Source organism: Netta rufina (genome assembly GCF_964035555.1).
Source record: "Netta rufina genome assembly, chromosome: Z".
NCBI lineage: Eukaryota > Metazoa > Chordata > Aves > Anseriformes > Anatidae > Netta > Netta rufina.
This window is the reverse complement of record NC_140126.1, coordinates 53,680,442-53,705,932: the sequence shown is the minus strand read 5'-3', so window position 1 is coordinate 53,705,932 and position 25,491 is coordinate 53,680,442. Positions and strand designations below refer to the sequence as shown.

The following is a 25,491-nucleotide window of genomic DNA, read 5'->3' as shown; positions in this document are numbered from 1 at the left end:
AGGGTCTCCAGTTAGAAGCTGGCCATATAGAACATGTTTACTGCTGCTTTGGGGAGGAGCCGTACCGTGGATGTTGAGGTGAGTAAAGTACATGGAAATTACAACCAAAGCAAATTTAAAAGGACTGTGTAATATGTATTTTACAATGAAATACTATTTGCTAGGAAATGCAGTAACATAGTAACAAGAATCAGTAGGCAGAGAGCTGGGTAGGGCACAGTTTGGCTCAGAAGTTATTTCACACTAGGATTTATAGCTTAAGGGCATCAAAGTCTCAAACCATTTCCGTTTAATTTCAGTCATGCATTCAGAAAAGAGGACCTTTCTACCTACAGCTCTAACAAGGATTAAAAGCAATACGTGTTTCCACCTAAAGTTCTGTTTGCAAAACAAAAACCTGATGAATGGGCACATTAAGCCCTCTGTCTGAGATCCATGTTTTAAAAATGAACTAATGAGTAATCATTTCGTTTAGTATTTGAAAACACAGTGAACAATTCAAATAAAACAGTGAAACACAGATCTTTATGAGCTCATTATTTCTGTTTAATACATGAGTTGAGGAATCTACAAATGTAATACACATGGAAAAGCTGGATTTAATTTAATCTATGTGTGTCAATTGGAGTAACTGCAGCCAGTTTTGCAAGGTTTTACTGCAGCAGTATCAGTGTTGTATTTGACACCTCAACTATTTTGTTGTTGTTGTTGTTGTTTTATACAAACATGAAGAAGGAGAAAGAAAGCTATGCAATTTTCAGTATAAAAATCACTCTGAATTCATTACATAAATGTTTTCTAAAGAATATGAACTTTGTGCTATTTTAAATTTTCTCTTTCAAAATGGCATACTGAAGAAGCTTATAAATAAATGAATAAATAAAATACACATTGTTGATCATGCACTACACTTCTGGAACAGGAATAAGATTCTGGGAAAAATAGAAAAAAGTACTCATGTCCAATAGTTTTTAGTCTTAAATTTTTAATACAAACATGCTTCCCATTTTACAAATTGAGAAATCTTTCAGTGATGTTAAAATGGATATAAGCCCTTTATGTCTGTGAAACAAAGAGGGAAGAAACTTTGAAGGAAGTTCCCAGAACAGTTCCTTCAAAGTGATTTTTCCTTTAGGGAGGCAGAGCTAGTTTTGTAGGATCTAACATGTACATGAGTGTTATGGTCAAAACTTCCTGAAGGAAAAATAGAGAAGGAAGAATTGGGGGCAGAAGCAATCTGATAGCACTAACATCCTAACAGCACTAAAAAAAAATATATAAAAAAAAATGCCATACAGATACAGCACAAAGTCTGCATATATTTTTTTCAGGATTTAGAGGAAATAGTCATTCACACATCCAACTATTACTGAAGTTAATTTCATGCTTAAAAAGATAACTTGACACCCATGACACACTTACAAAATCTAAGGCAGAAAAATAGAAGTTTTGGCAACGCAGTACCACTGTTTTGTAACCTTCAGAATGTATAAACATATTACAAGTAAAAAATCCCAATAAAATAATTGAATACTTATTGAGTCTAGTTAGATGCTCATCTGTATCTCACGCTTCATATTGTACATGAAATGGGTATTGCCAGAAGCACCACTAAAGATAATGGAAGCCTCCTCAAACACTATCTGATCCTTCTGCCTATGTCATGTTTCACCAAGTAGCAGGACACAGTAACTTGATCACTGCTACTGTAAGATTTGTGTGTGTGCATGTCTATAGATTATATATAACCAGCTTAGATGTATCTCATTATCTTGAATATGAATGTTAAGGAGACTGCCTATACTTTGTCTCATAGAAGCTTCAAGTGATATGCTTCCTTCTGAATTCCCAAATATCCATCTCTCAGCTTATTCTCCCTCCTCGTCTTCCGTCTGTGCATTAGGATGCTTTCTTGTTCTTGACTTTTTTCCTTGTACAAACAAGGAAAGCAAGTTTCAAAGTTTTTACCTGGGTAACATGAGTTATTCCAGTACACAAAGTTCTGTAGTATGCTACCAGACAAGATCCAGTTGCCTGAACACAAAGAATGCTTCAGCCCACCTATGAGATCAGTGACTTTATTACACAGATCAGGATGTAAGGCTGCATGGTGATAATTTCATATATGGCAGATTTAAGACACTACTAAGAAGATAAGAAGTAATTTGTGCCTTTGAATGCCTATTACAATGAGAAAGCTATTTCCTACTTCAGTCATTAATCATCAGAGAAAGGACGAATGCCACTGGGAATCACCTACTGAAGGGCTGGTGGCAGCTCTTCACCAGGTGGAAACAATTATTTATGGATAGATGACCCTCATTGTATCAGGTATGGCTAGACAGCTTCCAGATGATTAAATAAAATTAAAATCACATCCCTTAACTTTTTATTTATTCCTATCTGGAAGAATACTCCTATCAGTTCCTCACGCACACGCTCACTGCTTCGTGTCTACGGGGGGCAGAGAGGGCGTGCATCTCACAGGGCTAGTCCTCTGCTGCGGACAGCTAACCACAGGCTGTGCTCTTGGTGCTTACTCAGTGTGTTTGATGCCACTTGTGGTAGCTCCTAGGAGGTGACGATAGCTTAACTACACGCATTTCTCTGGGACTGGAGCAGCCACACTTCCCCAAGCTTTCCACAGCGTCAATGGAAGTGTGCACATTAGCCTGCCTTCTGCTGTTTTTTTGGCTTTTTAACTACCGCCCCCAGCTGCGTATCATTTGCTCCACTTGTCTTGCACGAACACTCGCGTGTTCCGTTGACAACCTGGTTTCGCTTTCTGTTAGCATGGTGGGAAATAAATAAATAAATAAATAAGCGAATAAATACATAAAGCCTGGCTGGCCTCCCTAACTAAAACCAGGCATCGCCCGCGAGCCGAGCTGAGCCGAGCCGTTCCTCACGCTGCCGCCAGCGTTCACCCTGCCCCGAAGCCTCCCCCGCTCTCCCACAGCTGCCCTGAGGGCTGAAGCCCCAGCCCCAGCCGCAGCCTCGCCCGCTCCGGGTAGGCTCCGGGTAGGCTCCGGGTAGGCTCCGGGTAGGCTCCGGGTAGGCTCCGGGTAGGCTCCGGGTAGGCTCCGGGTAGGCTCCGGGTAGGCTCCGGGTAGGCTCCGGGTAGGCGGGGCGGCGGCGGGACGCGCCCCCACGGCGGCGGAAGGGCGGCCGGAGCCCGGCTCCCTGCGTTGGCCGGGCCGCTCATGGTAACGCGGCGCCCCCGAGCACCTCCCCGTCCCCCGCCGCCTCCCTCTCCCGGTCAGCGCAGCCCCGCGGTGCCCCCCTCCGAGGGCTGCCCGGGCTGGGAGCCGGCGGGTCCCGGCCAGCGCCAGGCACCGCCGGCGGCTCGGGGCGCGGAGTGGGTTTGTTAAGGCGCAGGATATCGGCGTTGTTCGTGCCGAAAAGCCGCGTTTGGCCCTTTTGGGTAGGCGGTGGTGCGGGGGCTGTGAAATGTCGGGCCTGTGGAGAAGGGTGGATAACGGAGCTTGGTGGCGCTGAACGCCCCTGAAAGGCCAGAGGTGCTTGTTTGCGGCAGAGACTGCCCTCTGAAGGGATCGAAACCTCAGGGGTCACGGCACAAGTTACTAAATTAATTTGTCACTGCTCCCGAGCAGAGATATACTCAGCAAAAAAAAAAAAAAGAAAAAACGCCTCGGAGTGAGGTGAACAGGCCTTTTCTCTGGAAGGGGACAGCTGTCTCACATTTATTTTTCATTCTTTCTAGAATATCCAACCGAGATTCATTTCTTGGGGTGGAATTTTGTACTGTTCAAAGGTCTTATTTTGTGTCCTTGTTTGATCAGAAGCCAGAACATGTTTTCCATATTTGAATAGGTTTCAGTTTCATAGCACAATGTTCCTCTCCTTAAGCCTTTTTCAAACGAGTCTTGATTTTTAGGGTAAAAATTTGCCATGTCTGGTGATCTGTGGGGCTAAGATTTGTTCAGGATTAACAATTTCATGCTAATTTTAAGAATTTTACTGTTAGATCACCAATTTGGTGACAGTGTTGGGTTACCTATGTAGCATTAAGCTTATGTCATTTACTTGAATTGTGTTACTAACAGCTGATATTTTTTCATGTATTTTTGTTTTCTAACTTAGCTGAGACAATGACAGCCCTTGAAAAGAACCTCCATCAGGAAATGATTTCTCAGCTGCATAATTTTGCTGCTGTTGGAGATGTTGCCAAACTGAAAGCATTGCTCAGCCATTCTCCATCACTTATCAATGCAGCTGCAGATAACGGCTGGACAGCCTTGATGTATGGCGCAAGAAATGGACACTTTGATGTTGTACGGATTCTTCTGGAAGAAGGGTAAGCTGTTTAGTAGATCCCATTGAAGAGTTCTGACCTAAATTCCTCTCTGTCCAGTTAAATATGACATCAGACAAGTAGACTTACTCAACAGACAGTGGAAGAATATTCAGGCTTAAAATTCAGAATTATATACTTTGTGTCATTTTATAACTGGATTGTGCTATTTGCTAAAAATTGTTGAAAAGATACAAGGATCCCTAAAATTATTGATCTTCAAAAATACATTGTCACTCCTCACAGAAACATGCAGAACAGAACAAAATTTGTACCCCATTCCAAACACTGTTCTGAATATAAATTTGATGTATTTGATTGTTCTGCTTAGGCTTTTTCTGTAAGGTTTAATTGTAATCCATTTGCATCTGTGTTACAGTGCAGAACATTTGCAGGCATATTGACCATTATGTAGGATATGACAGACATACCTACACCAAAGTTAGTGATTGCTGAATTTCGTGCTGCTTTTCTTTTACATGAGTCTTCCTTCCTCTTTCAGCTGTCATATTTTTTTATTCAGTCACTATGACACCATGCATGTTCTTTGCTTGTCAAAGGCTTGTTTTCATACATTTGTTGTCCGTCTTCAACTCCTGTAGTTCTAGTCTAGCAAGACACTGAGAAAAGCACAGAATGCTGCAAAGTTTTTGAAACCTCAAAGAAGATTTTTCCAAAGCCTGAATAAAGTTAGGATTGACATGTTTCAAATGGAAAACATTTCATAATAAGAGTGAGAGTTCAGCTGAGCTCTGTCTTAATCAAGGCTGATCTGTTCCTCTGCAACCCTAATTACGGAGCCATGCAAGACTAGTTCATTCTGTGGTTATGAGTAATCTCAAGCATGTCATTCCACAGCCTCCAGGATATACTTTTATTTAAGCCCTACGCAGATGCTGTACTTTCTGCTGGAGCTCAGCATGGAGTGTCAGACGAACTGCTGTTTTGCACCGTAATTAGTGTATCCTAGCAAGCCGTAGAGCTTCACTGTGCCAGATCTTCTGGGTTGAAATCATCGTGCATTGAGTAATACTTTGAGATTTTGGAGAATTTACCAGTTTGGTAAACAGGTTAACAAGATCTGAAGTTGTGCTTACTATAAGGAAGAGTGAATTTCTGCTTGTAAATGCCTTCTTCATGGCCATTTTCTTAGACAATATAGTTACTGATGTGTTACTTCAACCTCTTGATTTCATTTTAGTCAGGTTTAGTCATAATAATCATTTAGATGAATACAGCTGCTGGATGCATAAACATGAACATCAAATACAACTATGAAGGTAATATAATATAACATTCCAGAGACTGAGCCTGGATAACTAGTCATTTTTTTATTCATCCATGCTTGAGAAAAGCTACAGGAAATGTTTATGGACTGAAAGAAAGATCTTAGTGATCTGAAGAGTTTGTGCCACTGCAGAGCACATGAAATAGAAGCTTCATCATAGTCTGCATGTACCTGAGCAGACAGTAAGTAGAAGACAAGATCAGAACAAGACTGTGTCTGAGCAATAGGTAATTAAGTAGGAAATAAGGTAAGATTTTAAACTAAAGATAATTAATTTGTGAAGATAAGTGGGCAACTTTAGTTCCCTTAGCACCAAAAGCTTTTAAGCTAAGCTCTGAATGCATTTCTAAAATGTACTCAAACTCTCTCAGAAACCATTCAGTTAAATATAAAACCGTAAGTAAGAACAGTCTTGCTAGTGATACAGTTAGTTACCTGTGTATTAGCACTAGTAATATTTTGGCATCCTATCGTTTTAAAAACTGATTAGTATGACCCAGCATCTACTGTGTACTTTATAGTTTACAGTGCTATTTTCGTTTTACTTAGCCACTTGAGTTAAAATTGACAAACAAAAAAATAGTGTGCTCATTTTGACTTCCCTATCCACCCTTACCTATCTGAGATTTTTTTCAATATAGTTGAATATTTGCCACAAGTGACTGTTTTCCTACCTCTACCATTTTGCTTTGTTACAAGAACAAAGAGATGCTTATAGACCAGCTCATTCCCCACAGTTCAGAGTGCTTCTTCTACCGCTAAACACAAGCCATATTCTTGGTTCTTATTCAATGGTAAATCTAGTCTTATAACTGCTTTGATAGCTTGGTAGCTGCTAGGAAGTAATGCTAATTAAGCTACTGAATTTTGTCTTACTGGTTAGTCAGAAGAAAGCTGTGTCTTGGTCTACAAAGTTTCACATGTCTTGAGAAGGTTTTTTGTGGTATACAAAACATTGGTATACCAGTTTGTTTTTGACATGTTGCAGTATTTGGGATTTAAATTAATTGGTCACTGTTGTTGTAAGGCATGAACCTTGTTAAGTAATACCAGGAGTGCAACATAGATGTGGGATTTAACCTTAGCAAAATAAAATGAAGTAAGATCATTTTTCAATACCACAAGTATTTAGCCTAAAGAATGACTTAGTTGCTGAGTTTTGGAAAGTTCCTGCACCTATATATTATTAGATGTATATGCTGTGAATAATAATACAGTATTTACACTCTTCTTGCATAGCCTTATGCTGATAGCCACTGTTCTTTTCTGTTTCTGTAGGTGTGACAGGTCCATCGTTAATATGTCAAGGCAGACAGCTCTGGACATTGCTAAATTTTGGGGGTACAAGCACATTGCTAATTTGTTGGCTAATGTGAAGGGCGGGCAGAAGCCTAATTTTCTGTCAACTGAAGTGAAAGAGTGTGAAAATTATTTTAGCATGACACTTCTGGACAGAAGAAGCGATAAAAGAACAGATTCCAACTGGCTAAGCAGAAAACAAAGCCATCCAGCTACAGTATACATACTCTTCTCAAACCTAAGTCCTTTGGTTACTTTAGGTATGGGAACAGAGAGGTCCCAGCCACCAGAAGTCAAGCTTTGTAGGCTGTATCGCAAGGATGTGGAACAGTATATGAGTCAAACAGAAGAAGTCACCTTGATTTTTCTTGGAGTTGAACTTCAGTTCAACAAGAATTTTATGGCTGCTGGCAATGAAAAGGTTCTGGAAGAAGAAGAAGATGATGGGTTAGTTGCTTGGTTTGCTCTTAGCATAGATCCCACTTCTGCTGAGAAATTCAAAGAGAAGCATGAGGACTGTTACTTCCTTCACCCACCAATGCCAGCACTACTGCAGCTAACTGAAAAGGAAGCAGGTAAGGTGCATAAAATGCAACAGTAATCAAATGTGTGATCAGAAGAATATGCTTTAGGATACACTGAGGTATGCTGCAAAGACTAACCACAGCAAAGGTATTCAGGTATTCACTGAAAGTCAGGTATTTTCAGTGGCTTTAGGAAAAAAAAAAAATAACAGTCTGGCAGTGGCTTTGTGAATAATTCTATATGTAAAAATGTGCAGTTGCAAAGTGCTAACATCTTCAACTGTGAATTGTAAACTGTAAAATTTATTATTATGGTTTTACAAATAATAGATAGTATTTTAATATTGATGCATGTGCATTATTTTAAAATGAAAAAAAAAATCTGTCATTAATGACTTTTCATTACAAGAAATTAAGCTATCTCCTTAGTAGAAGCTTGTGGGATACTTTTCCTGAGAAGAAAAAGTTAGAGCAAGTGTTGCAAAGTCAGGATCCCAGTGTCCAATGTAATGGACATGTTACAACAACTGCAGTTGTAATATTTTCGTAAAATTTATCCTTTACAGAAGGATAAAGGACAAGCTCCACTTGTACCTCAAGTTTATCTGGGACAATGCATTATTATGTCAAGATACCTGTAGGAAGTACCTTTTCCATCTGGAAAAAAAAATGTGTGATACAAAATTCTGGCACTTCACACAGGAAAAATAATTTTAGTAAGAAAGAGGTTGTATTGGTCTGGATTAATATTCCAAGCAAATAAATTGGTTTGTATCTACATAATACTGCATTGTATTACATATGTTGTGCTGCAAAGAAAGATTTAAATGACTTGCATCATTCGACTTATGTTGTTAAGCCATAGTCTACTTTGATTTTTACATTGAACTTTAATACTTGCTTTTTTGTGTAATGTTAAAGGCTTAAATGAATTAGTGTGGAGTATTAATTATTTTCAATGTATTCTTTAAAAGGTGTAGTAGCCCAGGCTAGATCAGTTCTAGCATGGCACAGCCGCTACCGATTCTGCCCAACATGTGGGAGTGCAACCAAGATTGAAGAAGGGGGTTACAAGAAAACTTGTCTAAAAGAAGGTTGTCCCAGTCTCCAAGGTGTTCACAACACATCATACCCAAGAGTAGGTGAGGATATTGTAAGATAAACTTGGTCAAAAGGGATTATATGCACGTTTCTTTTAAATTATTTATTTAATTATTCATTATTTAATTATTTATTTAACTCTGTTTCTTTTTAATTATTTCAGCTTCTGTCCCAGTACTTACATGTTCACCCCTGTCAAGATTATGTGTGTCTCAGCTATATTTAGGATTAAGAAATTCAGGTTTCTCTTTCTTGTACTATACTCTGTGGCAGAAATTGCAGTGACAATATCAATCTTTATCACAATGCAGCTATATCAGATGTTCCAACAATATAAACAGTCCAGAGGGTCACATTTTACTCTTTCTATTCTTTCTGCATGTTTTCTCACCTACCAAAAGTCCTATTAGCTTGAAATAATCTGGCTCTGTAACAAATTTTTGGTATAGTGTTCGTTTTTCTGTAGTGCCTCTTCAACTGCATTAGCCGTCTTCACTGGCTTTGACTCTTCATTGTCAACTGCAAACTGCCAGGCCTATTTCTACCCAAAATACAAGCTTTGATATATTTTATAACCCCTTTTAATTATGTATTGCAAAGGAGGTTGTTAAAATTGCCGTGGTAGCGATGGAAAGACAACATGGAAAGAAAAATTACCTTTTTTTTTTCTTGGATTGTTTAGTGACCACGTTTGGTAATCACCTTTCCTTCCCCTACTTTGTCTTCTCTTTTGCAGTTGTAGTTCTTTCCAGAACTTCCATTGCATGTGTATTGTATTTCTGAATTAGTTTCTCTTACATGCTCTAGACATACCTTTGTAATAATCAAAAAATTGTGCCATGTCCTTCTCTCTCATGGGCTGCTGTGAAGCTTGCTAAAATACTAGTGGCCATTCCTTTGCAGTTTCTCACACAACAAGTTTAGAGACATAAAGGGATTATATAGGAAGGACAGCTGAACCAGCATTTTCTACTTATGCCTTTCTTGCATATTCTGCATTGTGCCAAGTGGCAAATACCTTCACACAGGACAACAGTCTTTGAAATCACTGTTTATAGCAATTGCTGAAGTAAGTCTTTTAATATTAAAAAGAGAAAAATATATAAAGGCAGAGGTAACAAAAAATAAAAACAAAACATTGGTATACGTAATAAAGTAGAGAATTAAAAGGGAAGAAGAGGGTAGGTGAACTGTATACAGAAAGTCATGACAAAATGAATGATACCAATAGGAGAAAATATTTAGCAAGAAACAGTAAGTTACATAAAACAACCAAGACTGAAAAGTAGATAAAAATGCTCCACCAGATAAGGGGTTGAAAGCAAACAGAAGAAAAAGTGTAAAGGTTAGTCAGTATTTGCTAGAATACCTAGCTCTTCAATGTGTAGTGAAAAGTACAACCTAGGAACCTGTGTATGTAGATGAGGTGATAGAAAATGGTGTTTCTTGCTGAAATTGTTGCTATCTGCTGGATGTATTGTTTATACTCTTAACAGATTATATGTTTGGGTTGCAGGTAATTTATGCCCTAACCTTGGCTACACTCACAAAGCATGTTGCAAAACAAAATAAATAGTATCTTATGGGGAGAAAAAAAAAAAAAAAAAAAGGTGAAATAACAACTTGCTCTGGGCATCTAGCCTATTTTGATTTCATGCACTTAAAGTTATCTTATTTGTATATGCATTGGTGTTGAATAGGCTGAATTTTATTGCTGCTTTTAGGTCCCCCAAAAGTTGTAATATATTCCTTTCATGTCCATTACAGATCCTGTTGTGATAATGCAAGTCATCCATCCAGATGGGAACCACTGCCTCTTAGGTAGACAAAAGAGGTTTCCTCCAGGAATGTTTACTTGTCTTGCTGGATTTGTAGAACCTGGTAAGTAATTTCATTTTCCCTTATCCGATGGGTTTTCTCACATATTGTGCACTGAAAATAATATAGAGATTTCTTCTGTTTTATGTCAAATAAAATATTAGTTCTTCATATTAGATGTTGTTATAATAAACATGTTAGCTACCATACTCTGCAGAGGTTGATTTTTTTTTTTTTAATAGCAAAAAGCAATGAGCAAATACAATTTTAAAATAGCTTTCTCATCAATTCTCATCACAGCATTCTCATAAATCATATACTTAAGTGAAAAAAAATATATAAAGGAACTTTCTGTGGTATGAATTCACTATAGGAAATCTGGGAAATAGGATTTCAGTATAGGAAAAATAAGAGTTAAAGCATAAATTAAAGTTTAGTGCGTGCTTATTTGATTGATTCTATGGAAGATAAGTAGAAATTTTGTAATATGAGAAAGAAAAGTAAAGAGATTTTGCTAACTGTATTTAGCAATAATATTTGAAATTAGCTAAAACTGTTGGTAGCTACAAAAAGTTGTAAAGCATTCTTATATTGTGAATACATCTTAATCACCAGCAATAGTGTAATTTATAACTATATTGTACAACTGAACTGTATTCAGTAACGGTATGCAAATGAAATGTGGTTACAGCATGAATGAACTGATTGAAGAGTCATTTAAAAGAAGTCAGGAGGTTTATTTTTTCACTGCTTTCTTTCTTATCATCCACTTTCTGATACTGATTTCAAGCATATGTACTAAAATTTAAGAGTAGCTGATCTTACCAGTTCTATTCAGTTGAACTTAATTGCACTAGAACTTCTATCTCTTAGGAGTTCACTTGCTAGTTAAAATAATATTTGCGCTATCATTTAGTAAAGAAGGCAAAGGAAACATCCACACGTTTTGAAATTTATTCAGAAGTTAATTCCATAATTGGATGAAAAGACAAAAGACTGAAAAGATTGTTATATTAGTGATTAGTTTTCTTATGGGACAAGGTGAGATGTATAGAAACATCATTGTATATTGAGATGTCTATAAAAAATTTGGTTCAAACTACTTGAACGGATCTTTCAATTGTCTTCAAATAAACACATACTGATGCATGGACTATCTAATGAATTTGTAATTAGTGGTTATAACACAGGGCATGTGTACATATATAGGCCTATGACCATCAATAGTCCACATGTACACTCAGAAATTATAGAATCATGGAATCACAGAGTATCCCAAGTTGGAAGAGACTCACAAAGATCATTGAGCCCAGCTCCTGGCTCCACACGGGACCACCCAAAAATCAGACCATGTCTGAAAGCACTGTCCAAACCCTTCTTGAACTCCCTTGGGGAGCCTGCTCTACTGCCTGACCACCCTCTCTAGCAAAGAACCTTTTCCTAATAAAGTCTTACATGAATGTAGAAATAAGCTTTTCCACTGCAAGTTAAGTTTGGAGAAGTATTTAGATTAAGACAATGAATGAATCTGGTGAAGTGAATAATACAGCACAGAAATCTGCAAGTCTACTTAAGTCTCTATTTTCTTATTATTGCCATTTTAAATGTAGATTTTCCACATTTTTAGTTTAGATTTTTAGTTAGCTGCTTACTGTTACAATCATACAGAAAACCTAAAAATTAACACAATGCTATTTTTAAATGAACAAATCTGTATTTCATATTCATTTAAGGAACAATGTATTTCCTACTCAATGTTTAAAGTGTCGTGGTTTAACCCGACCGGCAGCTAAACACCACGCAGCCGTTCGCTCACCCTCCCCCCTCCCTCTCTGGGACGGGGGAGAGAAATGGAAAGTGAAGCCCGTGAGTTGAGATAAAGACAGTTTAATAAGACAGGAAAAAAAAAAAAATAACAAAAATAATAATAACAATAATAATAATGATGATACAATGGGGATAATACGAAAGTAATAATAGTATGTACAAACAAGTGATGCACAATGCAATTGCTCACCACCCGCTGACCGATGCCCAGCCTAACCCCCGAGCAGTCCGGCCCCCTCCCCCCGGCTAGCCACCCCTATATATTGTTTAGCATGACGTCAGATGGTATGGAATACCCCTTTGGCTAGTTTGGGTCACCTGTCCTGGGTCTGTCCCCTCCCAGCTCTTACTGCACCCCCCAGCCTGCCCGTTGGCAGGACAGAGCAAAGGCTGAGATGTCCTTGGCTTAGTATAAGCACTGCTCTGCAACAATTAAAGCATCGGGGTGTTATCAGCACTCTTCTCATTCTAAGCCAAAACACAGCATTCCACCAGCTACTAGGAAGAAAATTAATTCTGTGCTAACTGAAACCAGGACATCTATCCACCCCTTATTCCATACCATTTATGTCATGCTCAGGTTACACTCTTTTCCATACATTCTAATTAGTCACCTATAGTAATCATGGTAGTGATAACATACAGTATAATATACTATTTAACATGGTGCAATTCAGTTCATGGGCTATTCTCACCCAGTATTAAATCTCCTTGAGGTACACACCGGACCTCTCCGTTCTTTTGCATCACCCACCAAGTATATCCAGGTCCCTGAGCGAAAACAATTCCACGAATAGGTTTGCCTTTTCCTGAGGCAGGAGTAGCCCAGACTGTTTTACCCAGCATATTTTTTACATGCACTACAGGAACTTTATCCCCATCTACAGTACGTAACAGGTTTGATTGGGCAGGTCCAGCTCGGTTGGTAGATCCCCTAGTATTGACTAACCAGGTGGCCTTTGCCAAATGCGTATCCCAGTTTTTGAACGTCCCAGCGCCCATTGCTTTCAAGGTAGTCTTTAACAGGCCATTGTATCGTTCAACTTTCCCGGAGGCTAGTGCATGATAGGGGATGTGATACACCCATTCAATACCATGTTCTTTGGCCCAAGTGTCTATAAGGTTGTTTCGGAAGTGAGTCCCATTATCTGATTCTATTCTTTCTGGGGTGCCATGTCGCCATAGGACTTGCTTTTCAAGGCCCAGGATGGTGTTCCGGGCGGTAGCATGAGGCACAGGATATGTTTCCAGCCATCCGGTGGTTGCTTCCACCATTGTAAGTACGTGGCGCTTGCCATTGCGAGTTTGAGGGAGTGTGATGTAATCAATCTGCCAGGCCTCTCCATATTTATATTTCAGCCATCGTCCTCCATACCAAAGAGGCTTTGACCGTTTGGCTTGCTTGATTGCAGCACATGTTTCACAGTCATGAATAACCTGTGCTATAGCGTCCATGGTCAAGTCCACCCCTCGATCACGAGCCCATCTGTATGTTGCATCTCTACCTTGATGGCCTGAGGTGTCATGGGCCCATCGGGCTATAAATAATTCACCTTTATGCTGCCAATCCAGGTCCACCTGAGCTACTTCAATCTTAGCAGCCTGATCCACCTGCTGGTTGTTTTGATGTTCTTCAGTAGCCCGATTCTTGGGCACATGAGCATCTACGTGGCGTACTTTCACAGCCAGGTTCTCTACCCGAGCAGCAATATCTTGCCACAATGCAGCAGCCCAGATAGGTTTGCCCCTACGCTGCCAGTTGTTTTGCTTCCATTGCTGTAACCATCCCCACAGGGCATTTGCTACCATCCATGAATCGGTGTAGAGATAGAGAACTGGCCATTTTTCTCGTTCAGCAATGTCTAAAGCCAGCTGAATGGCTTTCACTTCTGCAAACTGACTCGATTCACCTTCTCCCTCAGCAGCTTCTGCAACTCGTCGCGTAGGACTCCATACAGCAGCCTTCCATCTCCGATGCTTCCCCACAATACGACAGGACCCATCAGTGAACAGGGCGTATTTCTTTTCATTCTCTGGCAACTGGTTGTACAGTGGGGCTTCTTCAGCACGACCCACCTCCTCCTCTGATGATATCCCAAAGTATTTGCCTTCTGGCCAGTCCATGATCACTTCCAATATTCCTGGGCGACTGGGGTTTCCTATTCGAGCCCGCTGAGTAATCAGTGCAACCCACTTGCTCCATGTAGCATCAGTTGCATGATGCGTAGAGGGGACCCTTCCCTTGAACATCCAGCCTAGTACCGGTAATCGGGGTGCTAGGAGGAGCTGCGCTTCAGTACCGACCACCTCCGAAGCAGATCGAACTCCTTCATATGCTGCCAATATCTCCTTTTCAGTTGGAGTATAGCGGGCCTCAGATCCTCTGTATCCCCGACTCCAAAACCCCAGAGGCCGACCTCGAGTTTCCCCAGGTTCTTTCTGCCAGAGGCTCCAGGTGGGGCCGTTCTCCCCGGCTGCAGTGTAGAGCACATTCTTTACATCTGGTCCTGTTCGAACTGGCCCAAGGGCTACTGCATGGACTATTTCCTGCTTGATTTGTTCAAAGGCTTGTCGTTGTTCAGGGCCCCATTCAAACTCATTCTTCTTGCGAGTTACTTGGTAGAGTGGGTTTACAATCAGACTGTAATTTGGGATGTGCATTCTCCAAAACCCCACAACACCTAGGAAAGTCTGTGTTTCTTTTTTGTTAGTTGGTGGAGACATAGCTGTTATTTTGTTGATCACATCCATTGGGATTTGACGACGTCCATCTTGCCATTTTATTCCTAAAAACTGGATCTCCCGTGCAGGTCCTTTGACTTTATTTTGTTTTATGGCAAAACCGGCTTTCAGAAGGATTTGGACTATTTTCTTCCCTTTCTCGAAAACTTCCTCTGCTGTGTCACCCCACACAATAATGTCATCGATGTACTGCAGGTGTTCAGGAGCTTCCCCCTGCTCTAGTGCAGACTGGATCAGCCCATGGCAAATGGTAGGGCTGTGTTTCCACCCCTGGGGCAGCCTATTCCAAGTATATTGGACTCCCCTCCAAGTGAAGGCAAATTGTGGCCTGCACTCTGCTGCTAGAGGGATGGAGAAAAATGCATTAGCGATATCAATTGTGGCGTACCACTTGGCTGCCTTCGATTCAAGTTCATACTGAAGTTCCAGCATGTCCGGCACTGCAGCACTCAGTGGTGGCGTGACTTCGTTCAAGCCGCGATAGTCCACTGTTAGTCTCCACTCGCCATTAGACTTTCGCACTGGCCATATGGGACTATTGAAAGGTGAATGAGTCTTGCTGATCACTCCTTGGCTCTCCAATTGACGAATTAGCTTATGGATGGGAATCAGGGAGTCTCGGTTGGTGCGATATTGCCGCCGGTGCACAGTTGTGGTAGCAATTGGCACTTGCTGTTCTTCGACCCTCAGCAACCCCACAACAGAGGGGTCCTCTGAGAGACCAGGCAAGGTAGATAATTGTTTAATGCCCTCTGTCTCTAAGGCAGCAATACCAAAAGCCCACCGGAACCCTTTTGGGTCCTTGCAGTATCCTCTTCTAAGATAGTCTATGCCAAGGATACATGGAGCATCCGGACCAGTCACAATGCGGTGCTTTTCCCACTCATTCCCAGTCAGACTCACTTCAGCCTCCAATACAGTCAACTGCTGAGATCCCCCTGTCACTCCACAAATATAGATGGGCTCTGGTCCTTTATAGCTCGATGGCATTATAGTACATTGTGCACCGGTGTCTACTAAAGCCTTATACTTCTGTGCGCGTGATGTGCCAGGCCATCGAATCCACACAGTCCAATAAACTCGATTGTCCCTTTCCTCCCCCTGGCTGGAGGCAGGGCCCCCCTAATCCTGGTCAGAATCTTCCTCGTTTCTGTGTTTGAAGGACTGTCTGCTGGAAGTTGGAGCAGCAAACTTTTCGGAGAATCCCTTTTTCCTGATTGTTTTCTTTTGCAACTCACGTACCCGTGCCTCTAGGGTCGCGGTAGATTTTCCATCCCACTTTCTCATGTCCTCTCCATGGTCTCGTAAGTAAAACCACAGGGTGGCACGGGGTGAGTACCCACCATATCGTCTTCCTTGTGTGGGTGAACGCCTACCCCTGACAGCTGAGACACTGCTTTGTACAGGTGCGAAGGAGAATAATCTCTCTTCAAGTTGGTGAACCTTTTCAGAAAGTTTCTCCCAAGTGTTCTCCTTTGGTCGGTGGGCACTGGTTGGTTCAGGTGGGGAGGACAATAGATTCTCTTCAAGTTGGTGAACCTTTTCAGAAAGTTTCTCCACAGCTGAGACGCAGGCCTGTAAGGAAGAGGAGAGACTTTCTTCGTACTGCCGGAGTTGTTTAGCCGCTTCACCCACTGTGGGTTCCTCATCCTCTTTCCAGGCCATTATTGCCAATGAGCTGGCATATGATGATGGTGCACTCCGTACAAACTTCCGCCACATGGGTCGTGTACACTTGACTTCATCTGGATCTGTGGATGTTTGATTGAGGTCTGGATCCTCATAAATCACTTCCCGTACGGCTAATTCCCTCAGGTACTGGATTCCCTTCTCCATAGTGGTCCACTTGCCTGGTAGACATAAAATATCTTCCTTGAAGGGATACCTTTCCCTCACAGCTGAGAGGAGACGCCTCCAGAGGCTGGTGGGTCGTGCTCCATCTGCAATTGCTTTGTCAATGCCGGCGTCTCGAGCAAGGGATCCCAGCCGCTTGGCTTCCCTGCCGTCTAATTCCACACAATTGGCTCCAGAGTCCCAGCACCGGAGCAGCCAGGTGACAAGCTGCTCACCTATACAGCGACCAAAATCTTTTCGCACATCTCGTAGCTCGCGCTCGTTTAGGCTTCGGGTAGTTACTGTTGCTCTTTCGGCATCCTCATCTTCCTCCTCCTGAATCCTTGACGGCCCAGCGTCGTCATCATCTTCGTCATCTCTATACTTAGTTTTGGCAGAAGCCTTACCTGGATTGGCAGAAGACTCTCTGCGTTCTAAACGACTTGAATTTCTGTACCATATTTTCACCTTCTCTACAGGGGCAGCTTGCACTGCTACTGCTCGTTTCTCTGACTTTGTTACAGGGTCTGCCACAGGGGTTGGAATGCCCTCTGCAGGGTCAACTTGCACTGCTACAGCTCGTTTCTCTGACACGGCCACAGGAGCTGGAGCGGCTACAGGAGCTGGAGCAGTTGCAGGAACCGGAGCTGTAGCGGCTACAGGAGCTGGAGCTGGAGCTGGAGCAGTTGCAGGAGCTGGGACTGGAGCAGCAGTAGGAGCTGGAGCTGGAGCGGCTTCAGGAGCTGGAGCTGGAGCGGCTTCAGAAGCTGGGACTGGAGCAGTTGCAGGAACTGGGACTGGAGTAGCGGCCGGAGCTGGAACTGGAGCGACTGCAGGAACTGGGACTGGAGCAGCTGCAGGAGCTGGAGCTGGAGCGGCTTCAGGAGCTGGAGCTGGAGCAGCTGCAGGAACTGGGACTGGAGTAGCGGCCGGAGCTGGAACTGGAGCGACTGCAGGAGCTGGGACTGGAGCAGCTGCAGGAGCTGGGACTGGAGCGGCTGCAGGAGCTGGGACTGGAGCGGCTGCAGGAGCTGGGACTGGAGCGGCTGCAGGAGCTGGAGCTGGAGCGGCTGCAGGAGCTGGGACTGGAGCGGCTGCAGGAGCTGGGACTGGAGCGGCTGCAGGAGCTGGGACTGGAGCGGCTGCAGGAGCTGGGACTGGAGCGGCTGCAGAATCCACCGTAGGGGTCACAGTGGCCGTTGGATCTGTCACAGGGTTTGGAGTGGCCGCAGGGTCTGTCACTAAGTTGACAGCAGTATCAATGGCAGCTCGATAGGCATGAGCCAGGCCCCAGCACGTTACAATGATTTGTGTTACTTTGGAACTGCCAGAATCATTACACCTTTTTTTCAAGCATTCTGCCAGTTTTTGAGGATTTTGCCATTGTTCAGGGGTGAATTTCCAACACACTGGGGGTGCCAACTGCTCTAGATGCCTGCCCATATCCACCCATACTCCCTGCCACCCACAACTATACTGCCTCCGGGCAGATCTCCGGATGAGCTTCATAAGTAGTTGTTTAACTTTAAGCAGAATCTGAAGTGCATTCATGAGGCAGAACAACAAGACTATGGTATTCTGAGTATTCCAGAAATATTCAATATCTTGGAGAGCTATTGTAACAAGCTCAGGGGATAAGAGGGTGGTGAAGGAGGAAGGCAGAGTGACCCAGGAGGATACAGGGGTGGTGAAGGAGAAAGGGAGAGTAAGCAAGTAAGGAAAAATATCCTCCCCTTTCCCCTCCACAGATTGACTCTCTAATGGAGAAAAACAATAGGTATAATTGCTAATAGTTCCCAAGATGCTGTTTCCAAAGTACAGAGTCCACGATGTTACTGAGTATAAATACCAAGTTAGAGTCATGACCAGATATCTTATCGTCTCATAAGCCATTGCTATAACACTTAGTACCATAATGGTCTGAAACCAGGGCCCGGAGAGGAGAAACAACACTACAGAGAGCAAATACGGAAAATAATGTACTATAATACTCAATTTGGAAAACAGGCGCAGCAGAGTTGTGATTAAAGCAATCAGCATCATGACAAGTGACTATTAAGCAGGTCTAATCCTTACACCAATTTTAGTTTAACACACTCTGATCAGATCTGCCGTTATCTCAACCTTTCGGGCCCCACGTTGGGCGCCAAAAAGACTGTCGTGGTTTAACCCGACCGGCAGCTAAACACCACGCAGCCGTTCGCTCACCCTCCCCCCTCCCTCTCTGGGACGGGGGAGAGAAATGGAAAGTGAAGCCCGTGAGTTGAGATAAAGACAGTTTAATAAGACAGGAAAAAAAAAAAAATAACAAAAATAATAATAACAATAATAATAATGATGATACAATGGGGATAATACGAAAGTAATAATAGTATGTACAAACAAGTGATGCACAATGCAATTGCTCACCACCCGCTGACCGATGCCCAGCCTAACCCCCGAGCAGTCCGGCCCCCTCCCCCCGGCTAGCCACCCCTATATATTGTTTAGCATGACGTCAGATGGTATGGAATACCCCTTTGGCTAGTTTGGGTCACCTGTCCTGGGTCTGTCCCCTCCCAGCTCTTACTGCACCCCCCAGCCTGCCCGTTGGCAGGACAGAGCAAAGGCTGAGATGTCCTTGGCTTAGTATAAGCACTGCTCTGCAACAATTAAAGCATCGGGGTGTTATCAGCACTCTTCTCATTCTAAGCCAAAACACAGCATTCCACCAGCTACTAGGAAGAAAATTAATTCTGTGCTAACTGAAACCAGGACAAGTGTTAAGCAGCGTGATGATAGGTTGTATATACATACTTATGTATACCATACATGCTATAATTGATAAATTATCAATTCGGGAAATAAACAGTATGATGGAGAAATTATGACACTTTATTTACAAAGTTAAATTTTGCTTTGGTGGCTATTTTTACCTTGTTAGACTTCACCATCCCATGCTTAAGGTATGTGCCCTGATCTGTGAACTGGATGTCTATAGGTAATTGTCTGGTGCAGTTTCAAATCTTTTGAGTCAGTTCAAAGCACAAGATGTAATCCTTGGTTGGAGTATTTTCATCAGCTGTTGGTTCTTTGCCCTTTTTGATTAGGCGAAACAATAGAAGATGCTGTTCGAAGAGAAGTAGAAGAGGAGGCTGGAGTCAAAGTTGGCCATGTTCAGTATGTCTCTTGTCAGCCATGGCCAATGCCCTCCTCCCTAATGATTGGCTGCTTAGCTGTTGCAGTGTCTACAGAAATTAGAGTTGACAAGAATGAAATAGAGGACGCCCGCTGGTTCACTAGAGAACAGGTAAAGTTCAATTTAATTTCCTTCTGGTATTGATTAGTCTGTGACTGTATCACTTCTGGCATAGAATAGATACTTTCTTTTTTCAGCAAGTTGAATAAACAAGTATACTCTCCATTTTATCATACTACAGTTGCATTATATTGTATTTGTAGATTACACATAAACAGTGGAAGGCAGATACTGATAAGGAGCACAGTAATTACTGGGTCACTTGCAAGTCCATTTTATGACATATTTACCAGTTAGCTGTTCACCTTTTCCTTTTGGGAGATATCCAAGTTATAGTTATGTTAGACCATTTTTTTTACAAGCCTGTGCTCTGCATTTTGGCAGAAATAGTGTTCATCACCTGACTTTCTCCAAACAAGCATGCTACCAGATTTGTTAGGGGTGGAGGTGAGGTTTAGGTACAAATTCTGGGAATTCTAATTTGAATATTTTTCCGTGAACTAGTTTTTTAATACTCTGGTATTGAATGCAGGTTACTATGCATTAATAGGAAATTCAAATGAAAAAGAGAAAAAAATAAATTTTCACAGAAAGAGCTCATGAGTAGAAAATAAAACGATTGTTTATACAATACAGTCTTCACAGGTTTTGTCACAGGCTACTTACAAGCTAAATTTCCTGTAACACTATACAAATGCCTAGCAGTTACAAGTGTTGTGACTCTGTAAGTCAACTTGAAGGAAAAATTAGTCACCTACAATCTCAGTGTATTTCTGACAGCAATCAGAATGTTATTTTAAATGAGTATTAGTTCTGCATACAGCTAGACATATGCAGATTGGTCTAGAACTGGGAATAAATGTACTACAAAAGTGTGCTAAACTGAAAGTATACACGCATGTTGCTTGCTACTGCCTCAGAAAATGAACAAAACATTTTCTCCAACGCTACATGATAAAAGAAAACAAAAAGAATTTATGGAATGGTGTAGAGCACCATCTGGTGGTTCTTCCTTGCAGAGACTTAACAAAAAAACTTGAATATCACTCTTTTTTACTATCTCCACGGTTGTATGAAAGTATCCTTTGGGGCACGTTTTAAGCTCAAAAATGCAACAACTCAACTCTTCCAAATATTTTTCTTGTATTTCTCTGGTAGTAATTTATTAATGGGGACAGTAACATTAGACTGATCATCGTTGTTAATTCCTGTGTTAGATTCCATATGGCTTATAATTCTATTTTCTAACAGAAATAATTTCTTTTTATTGCAGGTTGTGGAAGTTCTCATTAAAGGAAATCAGCGTTCATTCTTTGTACCACCAAGTCAAGCTATTGCACACCAGTTGATAAAACATTGGATTGGAATGAATGCTAATCTTTAATTCATATAATTTAATTCAAATTCTTTAAGTTGAATTATTTCTTTTAGTGGATGCTAAAATTAGGAATAAACTAGAAAGAACTGTTTATCTAATGTTTGTGCAACCATGTAAGTTTTTGAGTCTTTGCTTTGGTTCCTGAAGTGAATATGCAAACCTTTACAATTTTTTTCAGACCTGAGTGAGAACTGAGTAATAGCACAGTGCTCATCCCAAGGAATCAAGAAACAACTAGGAAAAATTAATACTTTATTTTGCAGAGGCTGCTTTGTTTTTGTTTGATCAAATTATTATGCCTGCCATTATCACATTCTTAATGTTTGATTTGGATTTTCCTGTCCACCACTAGAAGGAGTCACATTACAAAAAGGCCTAACCTTGCCTGTTGCCTGCACTCTATATTTACATCCTCCTGTTCTGTCATACTAGTTTCCTTCTCATTCTTCCCTGTCTCCATTTTAAAAAATTCTATGCAGCACAAAAAACACCAGTCACTGTTCATTGCTGAGAGTCCTATCAGCAACAGCTAGTTTTAAGCTAATAGTAAATATGGTAAATATGTAGTACTTACATTTCAATGGTAAATATGTAGTACTTTTTTATCTACATGAGCAACGCTGTAAACAGAGTATTTACTCTTCCAGTTTGATTTCACCCAGTTACACAGTTATGTCATCCTGAATTTAAAGGTATAACACAGTATTTATGAATAATGTATTGGAAAACCAAAACAAGATAATAATACATTTATTGACCCTAGCCAATGAGTTATTTCATTCTCTGATAATTTGTAATGGAGGAGAAAAGATTATTTAAAAGGCATAATATCTGAAAATATACACAAAATTGTTTTATACAAATTGAGACTTTTAGATTTTTACTGCTATTAAGAATTCACAGTTCTAAGAAATATATCAACCCCAGCTGTAAGACTGAGAAGGCAATATGTTAATTAAAATAATTACTTATGGATATTTAATGCTATAATTCAGATTTGTGCCTTAATTTATTGTGTTATTTAAAGAATATATCTTTTTAAAATGGAAGTTTATAAAAGTATACTGTTGTTATTAATTTAATTATGTTACGATTCGGTAGTCTGTGATTATGCAGACACTGCAGTGTTATAAAAAATGCAAATGAACAGGAGGAAATACAATGATAGTCATAAAAATTAACTTATTATGAAATGGTAATTTGTTTATTCAGAACAACTTGAATTTTTTTTAATCAATAAACTATGCAAGATTTGTTTCAAAATTCTGTGCAGACTCTGCACTCAGTAAAAGTGTTATGTCTTTCTATTCAGTGTTCATACTGTGGCAGCATTTTTTGTTTGTTTTTATGGCATCTAGGTTAAAGCAAGAAGCACTTCTGACAGTCTTGGAACAGCTAACAAATCATTATATTGCTTTACTCTCTCCCTTGTTTCACCCACAACTGCAAATTAAGAAAATAACTTTTATCAGTTGAGCTACCTGGAAATGAGAAGGAAGCAATACGCTGTTTTATTTAATATTTTCTTTTACAGAGAAGTACAATAAGCTCTCATGGACTACCACTATTGTCAATATGTGGTCCTGGTAGAAATAATTTTATCAAAAAAATAAAATAAAACATCGGACAGAAAGAAGGCTAGTTGCAGCTACTTCATACAAGTAGAAGAGAACAATGGAAAGCATGCGTAGTGGAAGAAACGTTTGCCTAGGACTGCGATGATTGCATGGTAAGAAAGATGAACAAGGAAGGAATGAGGAGCAGACAGAAGAGGAAGGATCACGCAATATATAGATTTTAGGAAGGTAAATCATTTATCACATTAAGGTAACTAAAAATGCATATAAAAGTTACATTCTGGTATTTTTTTTTCATGTAGGGAATTTATATAGGTGGATTATATATATAGGTGGATTGCTATAAAGGTAGGTTTGTAATTGTGAAACTCAGAAGAAGTTTCTGAGCATAACCATAACCAGAAGAAGTTTCTGACCATAACCAATATTTATATTGATTCAGATTTTTTAATTGAGAATTTGTATAAGAAATACGTATCTGTAGTTACAATACTAGTAAGTAGAAGAACTGTAACTTTACAGCATGAAAATGGCAGAAAAAGCACAGGTTGTAAAAAAACAATGGTGTTTTAGTAATCTGAGTTTGTGAATAATATTTTAATGATCTTTTAATGATCATTTCTAGTAACTTTTGGTGATAATTATTTTTTTAATGCATATACATTTTTGAAAGCTAACTAGCAGTCCTTCTTTCTTCAGCAGATGAACCACTCACAGTAAAGGGGACAAACATCATTTCTTTAAGAAAATTAATTTAATCATTTTGATCTCCTATTTAAAATGATAGGTTTCCTGGGTATTTATTGCCTTAATTTGACTTGTTTGCAAGTTTGAGTTTTAGTTTGCAAATACCTATCCCTAGAAATTTTCTGAAGGATGGTTATTTTCAGATTATGTATGAAATACCTAATTGAAGAACCAAATGCTGTAGTTATTTAGCAACCAGAGCAATTTAGGAAAGGGCCAAATTAAATTTAGCATGGAAATTAAATAGAAAGTGTAGTGATTCTCACTGGAATATGATCAGCGTAACAGCTCCCTAACATTAGAGTTGTATGCTTTATCCAAAAGACTGCAGCTGTGCAAGGAGGTTATTTCTTACCACTAAGTTAATACAGTATGTTAAGAAAATGCCATCCTGGAAACCACTAAAAATGGAGGGACTTTGTTCATGTTGTGTGGTAATGATCTTTCACTCTCTTCTGTCTTGCTTCTGCTGTGGTACCAAAGCAAAAAGTGTAAGTAGTAACTAGAGAAAATTCTCAAAACATTTTCTCTTCCAGTTTGCCAGTCAACTAATGAGAATTAATTTCTATTCAGTATATATCTTTAGATATGTATTTTGTCCATTGTGTTTTTTATTATAAGAAATAGAAATAATAATATAGTGGACAAAAAAATAAATGTTGTTAAAACACAAAATCCATACTACTAACAAAGCTGTAAGCCCATGTTATGAATACCTTTGTGAGATTTTTATTAAATCTGCATCAGTTCCCATAAGCATACTTCTTTTATCTCATTTTTAGTATTAGACATGGATAAGCATACGAAAAATAAAATCTTTCCAGTATCAGTAATATAGTACGAACAGTATGTGTCGTATTTTGTGTATACTGGTAAATAATGATCTTGAATTCTACACCATGTGAAGGAAAAGAGGCTGGATATCAGTAGGCTGATTAAAGGTAGACCAGTCATGATGCTTCATGGAATTAAATATACTAATCAGATTCTGAGCTTAAGGGACAGAAATAGAAAAAGAAGTGGAGCAAGACTGTGAACAACATTGCTCTCTCTCTTATCTTTAATTTTAGTATAGGTAATTTTATTGGCTAAGACTTTTCAGACATAATTGACAAGTGTAAAGCCTGAGTGAGTTGAGTTACCATTTTTCATATTTGCTTCAGCTGTTAAGAGTTAAATAAGCAGTAGTCCTTTTTTGCTTCAGTGATTGGAAGGGTAGATGTATGCTGCATATCATTGCCAACTGGGGTTGACAGTACAGAAGTGGATAAGTCCGAAGGAAAAAAAAGAATTGAACTTGTTATCCTATTAAGCCTTAGCAAGACGGCTACCACATCCTTCATGAGCTTAGAAAAGCAAACTATTCACAGAGTCTATAATAGCAAGCAAGCATCTGAGGAAAAGGAATCTTGGCTCATAGTAACAGTAAGTATAAACATGTTTTTTATTTTAAGTAACAACCCTGTCAGTATATATTTTGTATAAACTTACTGTAACTCATCATAGTTTTTGTAAAAATGGGGGATTTCTGAAGTTGTTTTTTCACAGTGGATATAGTTTAAAGAATTTCAATTATATTTAAGTATAATTGAAATTAAATTGAGTATATAGTTTTTGTGAATACATAAGAACGATGGTTTCCTAAATAAAAGGGATTTTTTAAGGTGGATTTTATTATTATTAATAATAAATAAGAATGCTTTCCTAAACAGTAGATATGTAGAATCCATCTTCTAAGATGGATTTTTGATTCCTAAGACTGTTATCTGTAATTTTAACATACAGGAACTAAAGTTTAGTACTG

General features: G+C 40.0%; 1 protein-coding gene across 2 annotated transcripts; it reads left to right on the top strand.

Annotated features, from left to right (window-relative positions):
• Positions 1–3,149: 3,149 nt before the first annotated feature.
• NUDT12 (nudix hydrolase 12) lies at positions 3,150–23,680 on the top strand. 2 transcript variants are annotated; one of them, XM_084304970.1, is made up of 7 exons: positions 3,150–3,206; positions 4,105–4,318; positions 6,882–7,477; positions 8,401–8,568; positions 10,295–10,408; positions 19,837–20,036; positions 21,259–23,680. In XM_084304970.1, exons 2-7 carry the CDS (start codon positions 4,113–4,115, stop codon positions 21,367–21,369), a joined length of 1,395 nt encoding a protein of 464 aa, XP_084161096.1. In that variant the 5' UTR covers positions 3,150–3,206; positions 4,105–4,112; the 3' UTR covers positions 21,370–23,680. The 2 variants fall into 2 exon arrangements, with proteins under 2 accessions (XP_084161096.1, XP_084161095.1); XM_084304969.1 differs by having other exon boundaries at positions 3,170–3,424.
• The last annotated feature ends 1,811 nt before the right edge of the window (positions 23,681–25,491 follow it).

Coding starts and splice junctions, on each gene's coding strand:
- NUDT12 (XM_084304970.1), top strand. CDS start 4,113: ATGACAGCCCTTGAAAAGAACCTCCATCAGGAAATGATTTCTCAGCTG. Junction 4,319..6,881: donor CGGATTCTTCTGGAAGAAGG/GTAAGCTGTTTA, acceptor CTGTTTCTGTAG/GTGTGACAGGTCCATCGTTA. Junction 10,409..19,836: donor TGCTGGATTTGTAGAACCTG/GTAAGTAATTTC, acceptor CTTTTTGATTAG/GCGAAACAATAGAAGATGCT.